This window comes from Stylophora pistillata, chromosome 6 (assembly GCF_964205215.1).
Source record: "Stylophora pistillata chromosome 6, jaStyPist1.2, whole genome shotgun sequence".
NCBI classification, from domain to species: domain Eukaryota; kingdom Metazoa; phylum Cnidaria; class Anthozoa; order Scleractinia; family Pocilloporidae; genus Stylophora; species Stylophora pistillata.
The window spans coordinates 25067312-25081146 of NC_142524.1; the positions used below are offsets into that span (position 1 = coordinate 25067312).

At 36.8% G+C, this 13835-nt stretch overlaps 2 protein-coding genes and 1 long non-coding RNA gene across 5 annotated transcripts; 1 reads left to right on the forward strand and 2 right to left on the reverse strand.

The window, feature by feature from the left end:
* The first annotated feature begins 66 nt into the window (after window positions 1–66).
* LOC148729016 (uncharacterized) lies at window positions 67–12298 on the forward strand. The gene is made up of 3 exons (XR_015988827.1): window positions 67–466; window positions 7768–7816; window positions 12199–12298. It is a non-coding gene; the product is annotated as an uncharacterized LOC148729016 (long non-coding RNA).
* On the reverse strand, window positions 1564–7776 carry LOC148729017 (uncharacterized). 2 transcript variants are annotated; one of them, XM_088725396.1, is made up of 7 exons: window positions 7297–7776; window positions 7039–7164; window positions 6590–6625; window positions 6075–6138; window positions 5552–5583; window positions 3926–3968; window positions 1564–3477 (listed from the first exon to the last, which is right to left on the reverse strand). In XM_088725396.1, the coding sequence occupies exons 1-7, from the start codon at window positions 7459–7461 to the stop codon at window positions 3236–3238; spliced, it is 708 nt and encodes a 235-aa protein (XP_088581522.1). In that variant the 5' UTR covers window positions 7462–7776; the 3' UTR covers window positions 1564–3235. The 2 variants fall into 2 exon arrangements, with proteins under 2 accessions (XP_088581522.1, XP_088581521.1); XM_088725395.1 differs by having other exon boundaries at window positions 1564–3480; window positions 7297–7775.
* Window positions 8780–13183, reverse strand: LOC148729018 (uncharacterized). Of its 2 annotated transcripts, none has more exons than XM_088725316.1 (8): window positions 12187–13183; window positions 11948–12031; window positions 11440–11475; window positions 11100–11156; window positions 10393–10511; window positions 9931–10013; window positions 9357–9439; window positions 8780–8915 (listed from the first exon to the last, which is right to left on the reverse strand). In XM_088725316.1, exons 1-8 carry the CDS (start codon window positions 13001–13003, stop codon window positions 8809–8811), a joined length of 1386 nt encoding a protein of 461 aa, XP_088581442.1. In that variant the 5' UTR covers window positions 13004–13183; the 3' UTR covers window positions 8780–8808. The 2 variants fall into 2 exon arrangements, 1 of the variants encoding a protein (XP_088581442.1); XR_015988719.1 differs by having other exon boundaries at window positions 8861–8915; window positions 9931–10027.
* Between the last annotated feature and the right edge of the window lie 652 nt (window positions 13184–13835).

Below are 13835 nucleotides of genomic sequence, written 5' to 3' on the forward strand. Positions count from 1 at the left end.
GATCAGGTGCTTTTGGGCTCGTTTCCCGGAAACCGTGAATGATCCGAAGGTTATGCCCAAGAAAAAATGGATCATTCACGGTTTCCGGGAAACGAGCCCAAAAGCACCTGATCAAAAACGACCACGATTCCTCGTTTTGCCAAGCTTCGACATACGAGCCTCGATTATCCAATCGAGCCTCGATTTTGCAATCGTGCCTCGATTTTGCAATCGAGCCTCGATTTTCCAATCGAGCCTCGATTTTCCAATCGAGCCTCGATTTTCCAATCGTGCCTCGATTTTCCAATCGAGGCTCGATTTTCTAATCGAGGCTCAATACGGGAGGGAGCCTGGGGCGAGTGAGAGTGGTCATGTTCTAGCAAACTTGTCGTCGCGAACTCAGGACTTTTTTGAAATTTTAAAAAGAACGCGAGAGGGAGAAAGAATATTTTTACACTGCTAAAGAGATGGAGGAAATGGTCCTAAGGTAAGCATTGGTTTCTTCTGGTACATTGTTTTACCGGAGGGTGTTTGTTCCTACTTGCTGCTTCATAGTTTTCGGTTACGTAAGCTCGATAGATTTTCGCGTTCCTATTTTAATTGGTCATTTTTAGCCAAAAAAGGAACATAACTCTTAGGAAATGTGAAAATGGTTTGGACAAAAAAGACTGAGTAGAGGATGAGTAAAACTAACATTCCGGCACCAGAATGCAAGACAGTCACGCGTATGCATAGCTACCAGCTGACATTCATATTAGTGGGAATGGAAAAAAACAAAAGCAAAATGTTCTCATCTTGCAAACAAATGGTAAGAAGAATAATGTTAACTATACTTATGTCCATTTTCCAAGACCATAATAGCTCAGCAGCATTTCATGGAACATGTGAAAGTGTGGTGGGATACTGTAATTTTTTTGAAGCTAAATTTGTCATCCAATTTTGTGTTTCACTCATTCTATTCAGATAATTTTGTGAAACACAATCATACTGTGATATTTTTTATAGCAGAGGAATCTATTTTAAATCAAAATTGACTAAATGTTCACAAATGAATGAACGTTGGAGGTTTTTAAAGAAACTGTGGTGCTGTGTCAGTGGGGGTAGATCAATTAAGATGAAATTGTAAACTGGCCACCCTGAAGATTCAAAAAGCTGACGTTTTGAGCATTAACCCTTTGTCAGAGTTAAGGGCCAATACTTGAAACTTCAGCTTTTTGACTCTCTACAGTACAGTGGCTAATTTATAATTTCAACCTAGTTGATATAACCAAATTAAATGTTGACTAGTAAGGTTAACATGGACTTGACAATTAAGTTAAAAGAAATTAATTCTTATGAATTAATTTGATAGTTCAGAACAAATAAGATTCCTAAAATGTTAAATATTAACTTTGTAATAGATCCACCAAACTAATCAACTGTAAAAGCTATGACACAACTGCAACAGTACACTTTTAACAAAATAATCAAGTGCTTGTTGAGCTGACCTTAATTTTCATATAGCCTGACCTAGCGCACTTTATTGACTGAAAAAAAAACCTTAATCCTTATCTGTGATCATGACTAAAAAAAAAAAGCAAGACATTTTTTATATTAGTATCTGAATTGAATATTTTAATACCTATTAATTTAATAAATACAAGTTGATTTTACCATAGTAAATAATAAACTTAACATCAAATCTGCCATGTTTGTTGTTTAAGTTGAACCTGCTCTACATGAAATAAAATATCAAAATATCCACGGGTAAATTAAAATAAAGGTGTGACCAACTAGGGACATTCTTTTGGTTTGCATGCTTATGGATCATCTTCAAAATATGAACAAGTTTTAACTTCTTGCCACAATTTTTTATATATACATATATATGTATGTACTGTATAATGTAATTTTAACTTTGCCTACTATTCAGTGCAAGGCAAGAATTAAGCCAAGGGGTCCCTACTCTAGATATTAAATCACTGTGCTCTCACCCAAGGAAGCTAATTTCACATCTTCAGTAAAGTAAACATTGTTGTGGTTAAGGTTTATAGTTTCATAGAAGCCTAAATTTTTTCACTCTTTTAGAAGTCTTCTATATTGCATGTGCAACATCAACTATTAAATTCAAATCATAACTAGTTCCAGTATTCGATCTAGTTCATGTTTTTGTTTCATTTATTTGGAATATTCTATTCTGACACTAAATGAAATGGTTGTGGACTCTTACTGATGTAAAAACAAACTAAAAAACAAAGAAACAAACAAAAGGCAAGTTACCTCATATATATTAAGTACTTCCAAAGCAGCTGGCAATAATTAAAGAAAACCGAAAAAAAAAGGTGCTTACTATCCTTAGATGAGGGCACAATATTAAGATGACATTTCAGATTACGTGGGTATGAGTACAATTTTAGTATGAGCCTACTTAGACATTTTGCATATGTTGATTTACTGATCGTTTGATGCTTCATTTGTTGTCTTTGTTCTTGTGTTTATGTTTTGTTATGAAACAAGGACAAAAGCTTAGTGTTTTTCAAGCAAAAGAGAATGGCAGTTGAACCTGAAAACATGATTTGAAGTTGAATCAGTTACTTGGGGTCAGAAAGCATGAAATGAAAAATATATTTTGCTGTTTTTTGACATCTTATATTCAAGATTGGTCTGTAATTTTTTAAAATAAGGATTCCACTTTATGATGAATTGTTTACCACAATAAACAACTAAAGCCTTGAAAAGCATAAAGACTCTGACATACTGGTGATGGTTTGAATGATGTCAGTTCTTGGAAGTTTGAAGATCATAGTTTGACCCAGACCATTTGTTTTTCAAATGACCCAATATAAAATGTCATGCAATACATATGACCCACTTTGACTAAATTCTAAACTGAACACTTTTAGTTCCTTATAACACTAACCATATTTACATTAGGAACTGAAGTTTTGGGTTCTACACTTGTTGTTTATCATCAAAACAAAGAACATTTTTAACTTGTTGCTTTATAGCAGCCTCTATTGAACAAATTTTGAAGGACTCTAGCCAGCCTCTACCATTTTTGATGACCATGAAAATATGAGAAATATATGGGAAAGTGAAATTTTATTGCATTGTCCCAAGTTGTGTTTCTGGAAGTCTTTTAAATTACCCTAAGCAGTTTGATTGTGCATTTTTATATTTGGATCTGCTCTACATGAAATAAAATATGAAAACATCCACAGGTAAACAAAAACAAAGGTGTGGCTGACAAGGGTCCTTTTCAAGTCTTTTTAAACTTTTAACATTCTGGGTGATTTTCCACCATTGGCTTTTTTCTTTTTGAGGTTGTTCTCCTGTCCTTCTTTTTCCTTTTCCTTTCATGTTTAACATGTTCCTTCCCCTCTTCATCTTTATGTTCCCTCTTTTTCTCTTCTTCTGTGTGCTCCCTCACTTCCTCTTCTTTCTTTTGCTCCTTTTTCTCTTCTACTTTCTTCTCCTCCTTGTTGATGTCTACACAACTTTCCTCTATTTCTTGTCCTTCTTCTGGGGAAAAAGTTATAATTTTAGACATTGTAGGCGCCCAGTAATTTTCTTTTTCTTGCTGTTGACTCACAATTATATATTTCTCTGATAATTATATTGTCCCAGTTTGGAGGGAAATGCTTTATAGATTGCCAGGTTAAGTAGGGGCCTTAGTTAAAAGGGTCAGTAGGAAATTTCCATAATCCATGGTCTCCAGGTCAAGAATATACATTTCCATGTTCTTTCAATATCTTCTAATAGAGTCTAATCGTTTTGTTCAACCTTCTGATTAAATTCTTTTGTAGCTCTAATGACATCCTTATGCCATGTTATCCTCTAAAATGTAGTAGGATGCCAGTGGATCAACTATCATAAGAGATGGCCACTTTTACCAACATTAAAATCAGTATCCTTACTGGTTGGTAAAATACTGGTTATTTTACTTATTAGATAATATGGTTCTCACCTGCTTGTGCAAAAATAATTCCAGATGTACCTGGTAGTGGTTCCTGAAACAAGATAAAAAGTAAAGGGAAGTATGCCATCCACAAGAGTCACGTGTAACTTACTTTTAACAACAAGGGACGATAGCAAAAACCAAGATGCCACCTCCTCAATCTCTTACTTTCCTTAATAACCATGACTATTATAACGTAGATATAGTATTATAAAATGAAATAGTCACTAATGAAATGTACATGAACTAATCTAATTACATGACCTCATATTTCAATGGCAAATTAAAATAGGGCATTCAATACCTTTACTAAACACACTTGGAAAATGATGTTACTAACATGATCTCTATTTACTTAGTTATTTAGGTTGATAAGTTGTTTACATTATAGCATGACCCTTATTTAAAACTATAGTGATAATAGATACTGTCAGTTGTTCCACCTTGCTGTTGTTAATATTATTTGGTCAGGTGTTGATGTTAGTGTTAAGCAGGAGGAAGCCATGACAGTTCATTTTGTTGAGTTGTATGTATATTGACATATCTTAAATTATTTTGGTTAAAATGAAAACTAGATCACATGAAGATCATTAAGTAAGTCTGCACAAAATAATGCTTCTCGTAAAGAACCTTGTCCCAAGGGACCCGTCAGTCTGCCCCAAGTGTCGTGGCTCACGAAGAACCTCGTCCCAAGGGACCTTTAAGTCTGCCTCAAGTGTCGCGGCTCACAAAGAACCTCGTCCCAAGGAAACTTTCAGTCTGCCCCAAGTGTCGCGGCTCACGGAGAACCTCGTCCCAAGGGACCCGTCAGTCTGCCCCAAGTGTCGCGGCTCACGAAGAACCTCGTCCCAAGGGACCTTTCAGTCTGCCCCAAGTGTCGCGGCTCACGAAGAACCTCGTCCCAAGGGACCCGTCAGTCTGCCCCAAGTGTCGCGGCTCACGAAGAACCTCGTCCCAAGGGACCTGTCAGTCTGCCCCAAGTGTCGCGGCTCACGAAGAACCTCGTCCCAAGGGACCTGTCAGTCTGCCCCAAGTGTCGCGGCTCACGAAGAACCTCGTCCCAAGGGACCCGTCAGTCTGCCCCAAGTGTCGCGGCTCACGAAGAACCTCGTCCCAAGGGACCCGTCAGTCTGCCCCAAGTGTCGCGGCTCACGAAGAACCTCGTCCCAAGGGACCTGTCAGTCTGCCCCAAGTGTCGCGGCTCACGAAGAACCTCGTCCCAAGGGACCTGTCAGTCTGCCCCAAGTGTCGCGGCTCACGAAGAACCTCGTCCCAAGGGACCTGTCAGTCTGCCCCAAGTGTCGCGGCTCACGAAGAACCTCGTCCCAAGGGACCTTTCAGTCTGCCCCAAGTGTCGCGGCTCACGAAGAACCTCGTCCCAAGGGACCTTTCAGTCTGCCCTAAGTGTCGCGGCTCACAAAGAACCTTGTCCCAGGGGACCCGTCAGTCTGCCTAAGTGTCGCAGCCCACAAAGAACCTCGTCCCAAGGGACATTCGAGTTTTTTAAGTTTAAGTCAACTTTTTTTGGTCAATGATCTATGGAACATACAATGCAACATGTTAGGTAGGGTTTTCATAATGTAGCATACTACCAATAATTTTACGTGACATTTTAATGCGCACTACTTCCCTTACCTCATTTCTTTTGCTTGTGTTAGGATCTTCATCTGTCAGGAGGAGAACTAGTCTCAGTATGTAAAAAGACACAATTTAATATACCTATATTTTACTGTAATTGCTCAAGCAATACAGGTGATGATGATTTATCCAGTAAATTACAGAATTGTGTGGCGATCCTCATTGTTTATCAGGTAACAAATATGAAATTAATAAGCCCTCAACACATAACTTAACATATGACCAGTGTTGATTTTTGGCATTATGGCAATTTCTTCTGAAATTTTTTAAAGAAAGATGTTATCTCTGTTTTTAGGAACATCATGTAGTCCTAATGTTTGTCCTTATTTTCCGCTTATTATCACTGAGCAAGGCAGATTACCTGTAATTTTCTGGTTGGGTTGCATTACCTTTGATAAGACTGGGTCTGCTTTTCATGCATGTTCAGTTTCATTTGAAGGTACTTCATTTTTATTCTTTACATTGTTTTTTTCATTTTTTGGTAATTACTAGTTTAATACATAATATTTGTATTCCTCACCTAGTATTGTGGATGAAGGGTCTCCTTCCAACTGCAAATCGGGAATATTTCCTTTGAATGTCACCTACAGGCAAAATGAGGAAAGCCATCATGTGACCCAGAATTAACATTTCTTATTTCCTCACCATTAACAATTTCAAAATTTATGCTTAACTCTATGAATAAAACTCAGGTCATAACCCAAACTTTCAACCTGGGTATACAAAATGAATAGTCAAAAAAGATGATTTTGTCTTTTAATAATAATCAAACTGAAAAATTAGGCTGTGTGGAGAAAGAAACGGTTTATACTAAAGACTGGCTATGGTGATAAGAGCTTTCCAGTTTACTTCTTCAATAATACACATTCTTTTTTTCTGTTTTGATCCTTGTGCCATTTTGCTTCATGTGACACACTCATAGGCAAATAATTTGCAGCAAATTGACCAGTCCGAGCATACACTTTACTTAATATGTGGTGTTGTATCATACATTCAAAGATAAGTTGTTACTATGTGTATTCACTTTTTTCTAACCTCTGATCCCAGAAGGGATTTAATCTCTGCCTCATCCTGGATTAAAAAAAAAAAACAAGTTAACAGAATCAAAGATAAGGTTTAATACATACATTCCACAGTATTTACCAGGGTAGCTGTTTGAACACTTTACCACTGTGACTTTCAAACCTCATGCAGACACATTGGTGAATATGCAAGCAAAAATTCCCTCAAAATTCATACTTGTATTATGTATCTCATAATGATTAATTTTGTGCTAAGAAATACCAGGAGATAGCATATCATTTGCCATGTTTTTTCCACCACCTCTAAAAATCAGGATTAAAAGGGTATTTTGAACAAATTTGAATTCACCAAAGGCATTCCATTTGCCTTCTTGAAATAACACAAGTATATTTTAGACTCCAACTCCAGATTTCTAGCACTGTAGTTGTTATTCGTTTTATGCAATATTATTATTTACTTACTCTCTCATGAATATGAAGCACCTCTGCTCTCTCCAAGAGGTCTCCATGTTTTACCACTTCCCTACCTCTTTGGATAGAGAAGTGTAATGGGAGAGCATTGTTGGAGCCTGCCCAGTCATATACTTCCTATATCATTTAGACAGGAAAAAAGGTTAGATTTCTTTTTATAAAAAGCTATCTGCCAATCACTGTATGTCTACATAATTTTATTAAAGTGCTATTTAAAGTTTAATAATTTGTATCATTGTTTATATGTACCTGGAAGAAGGCACCTTTGATGAACTGGCGCTCTTCCTTGCCGTTTGAGTGGCGGAGGATGATTTTCACTTTCTCTTTTTTTCCTTCCTGACTGACATTTGTAACTCTGGCTTGTCGGGCCTTCCTTATCTTGCTTGATTCTTTAATCTGACAGAATAAATACATTACAACCTCAGTAATATTTCATTGATAATGTAGAAAAAAGATCTTGAAATTTCTGCTGCTAAGTCTTAAAAGAGAAAGTGGTAATTGTAGCAGTTTTTTGGTAACAAGTATTATTTATGTTGAATCACTTCATTTCACTCATTTCCTTTCCTGTTTGGGGATATGTCTCTGAAACTTGGGCCATACTTTGATGGCTGGTGCTTGTTTTGGCTCCTGAAGTCTTAAAGGAAGCCTTCTAAAAATAATCCTCATTTCATTGCCTGACTTTCTCCTAATGTGTTCTTTATTTTTGTTTATTTCCAACAGGTAATCATGCCATGATTGACATAATTGATATTGGCATTATTTGTGCAATGTAAGTATTTGGGAAAAGCTATTTACCTTGTCATGCTCTATTGCCTTTTGCAATGCACTCTCCTGCTCCCTCTTAAGTGAATGATCCTGCTCTAACCTCTCCCTTTTGGAAACAATGAATAACTTAAGGTGAATCTCACCAGCATTCACTTTGATTTGCTGCATCTGTCTGGATAATCAAAACATATTAACCACTTAATTTGCATACACCTAGGTCTTTTTAATGTTTGTTAATTGTGAAAAAGACATTGTTTGACACAGCTTAGTATCTGATGTATGAATAACACATCAGACTTGAGCTATATGAGTTTATGAAAATTTTCTGTAAGATCATAAGGTTGTCAATGGGTAACAAGCTGGAAATAATGATTTCTTCCTTTATCTTATCGAATATTAAAGACCTCTTACCATTGCCCTTTTTACTGCATCCACCACATCTTCCTTTGTTGCTAATTTTAGGTTGTCTCCTTGTTATAAGAATCCAAAATAAAACAATTTTGTTTCCAGCCATCTTTAAGTCAAATCAGATCAATATTAACCTATGATGTTCAATTTTTAAAAAGGGGCCAAAAAGACACATTAAAACAATTTACCAAAAATTGGCAAGATTTATGCAAGGTCAAACTGGTATGTAGGTAGTATACTGGTGCCTGATGATGGCTTGGGATATTGTACATGACTGCAAGTCAACCTTAAAATTAAAGAGTACATTATCTTTAAATTAATATAATACTTAAGGTAAGGGAAGCGCTTTTAAAGCAATGGGAGTTTTTCCTCAAACTTCCTAATGTTTATTGTTTGTTTTGACTTGTGCCCACACATAGTGATGACATTAAAATTGAATGAATACAGACTGACTTGCAGGCATGGGATCCTTTTCAAACATTCCAAACTGAACGTTGTTTGCCAAGAAAAGCTTATTACTATTATCAATACAAAATTCCCTTCATTAACATTTACCAACCTTTTCAACAAATTGTATTTTGAGGCTATTTACATTCTTAAAATGCTCACCACAAAACACTCTATGAGGATAGGCTGAGAAGTTGTGGGTGCCATTATGAGTAAATCGGACCCTGCACTTCCAAATTTTCTTTTCACTGTCATAAAAAATAACAAAATGGTAAGAAGAGTTTGAGAACATTGACAATTATGGGCATTATTGCATCTATTATTGGTGCGTAGCGGTTGTTATGGGGCACTAAATATAGCATAAGGAAACACAACATAGACTAGAAGATAACAGGATATTTTGATATGCTCAGTACTACAGAAAGTAAAACACCCTGTTATAAGTACATCCTGGAAGGGAACAGGAGATGTCAACATCCCTTAATAATGAAGAAACATATCTATGCACACACTCTTTACAGTACACAATATCAGTACTTCAGATGTATCCATTTTTAAATATTAGTAAAGTGTGAGAATTACATTACAATCTTGATGTTTAGCCATTAAGACTTAAAAAACTTTTGTAACTTTGACCTTTTTGTCTCGTATCTTAGTAAACATCCAAAACACGGATAGTAATTCAATACCTTCTCTCCCAGATCTGGATTTTTCTTTAGTTATCCAAAAGTATAAGTTTCCATGATTGATTCCATGTAGAATATTCAGAATCCTGATGATTTAAGAGAGAGATAAACATATTTGATTACTAATTAAAATTAATTACTACTTAATGTGAAATGTAGCATGCATGCATCATACAGTGGATATTAAAAATCTTGAATACCCTTTGTGATGTTTGTGAGTGATGTTTGTGCGTGATGTTTGTATTTCAAATTGTAATGTAATTTATGTTTGAAAACACAGAAACCAATCAGTTGGAGTAGCCTTCTATGTACAAATAAATTGTCATGTGGGTACACATTGCACCAGGTAAGCATGGTCACTTTTGATGTCTCCATGTGTTTTTAAGTTATATACACAGAAAAGTTTAAAGGCACGGTTCATGCATATGTCTCTCAATAAGAAAAATTAACTATTATGAACTATGATTTTAACCTACTTATTTTGTCACTGTGACTTAGTGTAATCGGAAGCTGTTTCTGCAGAGTGCAGCCTGCTTTTAGAGATAAAAATAACCTTTTATTAACTATTGATAGTCACCTTATCACATCAGGTATGTTGTCACCTTCTTGTAGGATCACTGTAACCATGCTTCTCTGGTCAGACCTGGCCTGGTGACACATCTAGATACACAAATCTATAAATTAAAGTAGAGTTAGATTTAATGTTATTTCTTTTGGTGTTATGATGCAACACAGTGCATTGTTGCAATGCATGCATTAGGACTATATGTCACCTAGAGAAATTAAAGTTGACAGACAGTAACTGTAGTATACTTTTCCAAATGGGTCTGTTCCTCAGCAAGTGAAATTGACATATGACAAATGTGGCTTCACAAAAGTTTACAGGCTATTTTTATTTCAAATGTGACTGCTAATATATTTTACTTCTCATTAACTCAACACATTGACACCTAGGCATGCTAACTGTATTTATTTACAACAGTTTCCTTGAAAATTGCAAGCCATCCGGGCAAACATAACATCGCTATTGAACACAAACCTCCTCATTTGTCAAGTTCAAAAAGATTGGTAGGAGAATATCCTCATGGGCTGATGCTACCTCCATCAGCACTTGTTCACAGTAAAGCACATCCCATGCTCTGTCCACACACCATTGCACTGCAAAATTATTATATTGTGGTCTACAAATAGTAGTGGTATTCAATCAAACTGTCATCCTTTAAAGACATCTGTGTCAAAATCTTCTAAGGGTTGGGTTTTTTTCAAACTCTTCTTCCATTTTCCTTCTTGAAATAACAAGTATATTTTAGACTCCAATTCCAGATTTCTAGCACTTTTGTTATTTGTTTTATGCAATATTATTATTTACAAATAGTAACAGTGTTCAATTGAACTGTCACCATTAAGGACCTGTGCCAAAATCTTCTAAGGGTTGTTGTTTTTTTTTTGTTTTGTTTCCATTCCCCAACTCATGCTGTAGTTTGAAATATGAATCAGACAGCTACATAGGGTATAAGCAAGGTTAAGCTTTCTATTTTAAGTTCAAATGCTACTTTTGGCATGAATATTGTTTTGTATATGGTGGAAATTTATCTAATGTCATCATCCAGGGAGAGCCCTGCATGTAATTGCATTAAATTATTGACAATAATTCCAACATACCTTGATTATTCAGATCCAGAACTCCTAAGGAACTCATAAATTATTGAAAATATTATTAAATTATTGACAATATTTCCAACATACCTCGAGTATTCAGATCCAGAACTCCTAAGGAACTCATATCCTCTTCTACAACCCCAGCTTAAATGTAATGGCACAAAATTGAATGACTTTCAAGAACATTACTTATTGTGCATTACTTCATGCTACAAAACTGCACTAGTCAGTCAGTCTATCCGTCTATATCACACTGTACTCTACCATAATACTGTAGATTATCCTATTCTTCATCAACAGGAGACCCAATTGTTCATCTCTCTTGTTTTTCAATTAAATTATTGAGTAAATAAAATTATGTTCAAGCTAATCCCACTTTGGCTTTTTTAAGTGTATCTGTTTTTTAATCCATTTTATCGAAACATACCTGTTTCCCACTGTTCTGTGCCAGTTAAATGACATGCTATAATAAATGTAAAAAAAATATATGGTGTAAAAATTTCCTCCTTTTTGATTTAATTTCTTGATCAGTCTCACATAAATATTGTTGATTTACATCATACCTAATGTGTAAATCTGACTTGGCTTACTTTTTTAGGGCACTTTCTCAGTGTTAAGACTTAAAACACTGGCTTTTAATAGTGCTCTGTAAATTTGCCTTATAAATGGTATTACATGATACAATTTGAAATCATCTATGTAAACTATCTGCAGTTTTAAACTTGATTTCTAGTGTAATGTGCATGCTTTTTTCAGAAAATATCCTTACCCACCCCGGAGATAACTATTAGATATTCCAATCAGGATTGGGTTTTTGGTGTGCAATAGCCAAAGATCATGATTTTGGGGGGGGGGGGGGGGGGGGTGGGGGGGTCATAGAGAAAAAATAAAAAAACCAGCATTTGATGCTCTTTAATCATTCACCATGGTATTACCTGAGTCAACATTTACTGGGTTACTAGCTAAATAGCTCCTGTCGAGGTCACTGGTATCCATGTCATCAAAAGCAGAAACACCATCTGTTCAAAAAACAACACAACACAGTTTTGAATTGTGTCACATCATAATCATATACGGGCAGAGGGGTCACCTGCTTCCAGTCAAGATGCAAATGGAAGATTGAATAAAAAACAACTAAGTTTATAACTAGTGTGCAAATCAATCAAACACTTACATTCACTTGTAGGCAATGTCAAGTCCACTTGATTAACAACACCACTTGCTACCCTTGCTTCATCACTGGAAGTCCCTGGCTGGATGACTGAGTTTGTCACACTTGTTTGAGATGAGCTGAGATTTGGGTGAGTGGTTGATTGTTGAGAAAGCGAGGAAGGGTTGGAATTGAGCTGAGCAGAGGGAAGGGAGGTTTGGGATTGGTTTGTGGAGGGTGGGTTAGAATTAGGCTGAGCTAGGAAAATGGAGGGCTGGAATTGGTTGGTGGATGGTGGGTCTGAATTGGGCTGCTCAGGGTGATGGGAGGGATGGGATTGGTTTGTGGGGGGTGGGTTGGAATTGGGCTGAACAGAGGGAAGGGAGGGTTGTTGTTGGTTTGTAGAGAGTGGGTTGGAACTGGGCTGAGCAGAGGGAAGGGAGGGTTGTTGTTGGTTTGTAGAGAGTGGGTTGGAACTGGGCTGAGCAGAGGGAAGGGAGGGTTGTTGTTGGTTTGTAGAGAGTGGGTTGGAACTGGGCTGAGCAGAGGGAAGGGAGGGTTGTTGTTGGTTTGTAGAGGCTGGGTTGGAACTGGGCTGAGCAGAGGGAAGGGAGGGTTGTTGTTGGTTTGTAGAGGCTGGGTTGGAACTGGGCTGAGCAGAGGGAAGGGAGGGTTGTGGTTGGTTTGTAGAGGCTGGGTTGGAACTGGGCTGAGCAGAGGGGAGGGAGGGTTGTGGTTGGTTTGTAGAGGGTAGGTTGGGATCGGGCTGAGCAGAAGGAAGGAAGGCTTGTGATTGGTTTGTGGAAGAATGGAGGGAGGCAGCGTTGGAAGTGGGATTCATTTGAAGAGAGAGAGAAGGAGGGTTGGGATTGGTAACTCGTGGTGTTGGTATGGACTGAGGGTTAGGGTTAGATCCTGAGATGAAAAATAAAACAAAGAATTTAAATCAGCCATTTGAATTACCATTAAAATAGTGGAAAGATGCGAGAATTACTAGTTTTTTACTGATAAATCTATGACAAACAAATATTGAAAATTTTTATGAGGCAAAGATCCTTATTGCCAGTCGGCCAATCAGTGGTAATAAACATTAAAAGGGTAAATACTGAAAAATTAGAATTTAAATATCAAAGTTTTTATTTCTCAGCAGATTAATTGGGTTATGTTGTTGCTTTTGTCTTTCAAAGACCACTGGTGATTTTCTTTTTAATTGCAGCGAAAATGTATTTCCACTTCAAGGAGGCTGTTATTTCCAGAACGCTGTTATTGCAATTCTAACAGGCATTTGTGGGTACTGCAGCCATATATTTTACTCCACTACAGTTATATTCATGTCAACATGCAAATTTGCTAAAGACCAGCCTTTGCAGCACAGTTATCTTGTGGCTTTGCCAAAATTGGCTTTTACTATCTTTACTTATGGGTCATATGACATAGATGTGTATGCACTCAATGCGATCTTTTGGTGCTGACTGCAATGACACAAACCCTTGATTGATTATTAAAGTTTACACTAACCTCCATTTCTCGGGTGTTGCAAAACCATGTATATGCGCCTGGAATTGGAACTCCCCTTGCCATAAATTCTAAATATTTCCTTGGCGTCTGCTATGCCTCTGTAAACTTTTTCCATTTTGCTCCCACGGCTCGTAGACTTGTATAGACGAATTCTA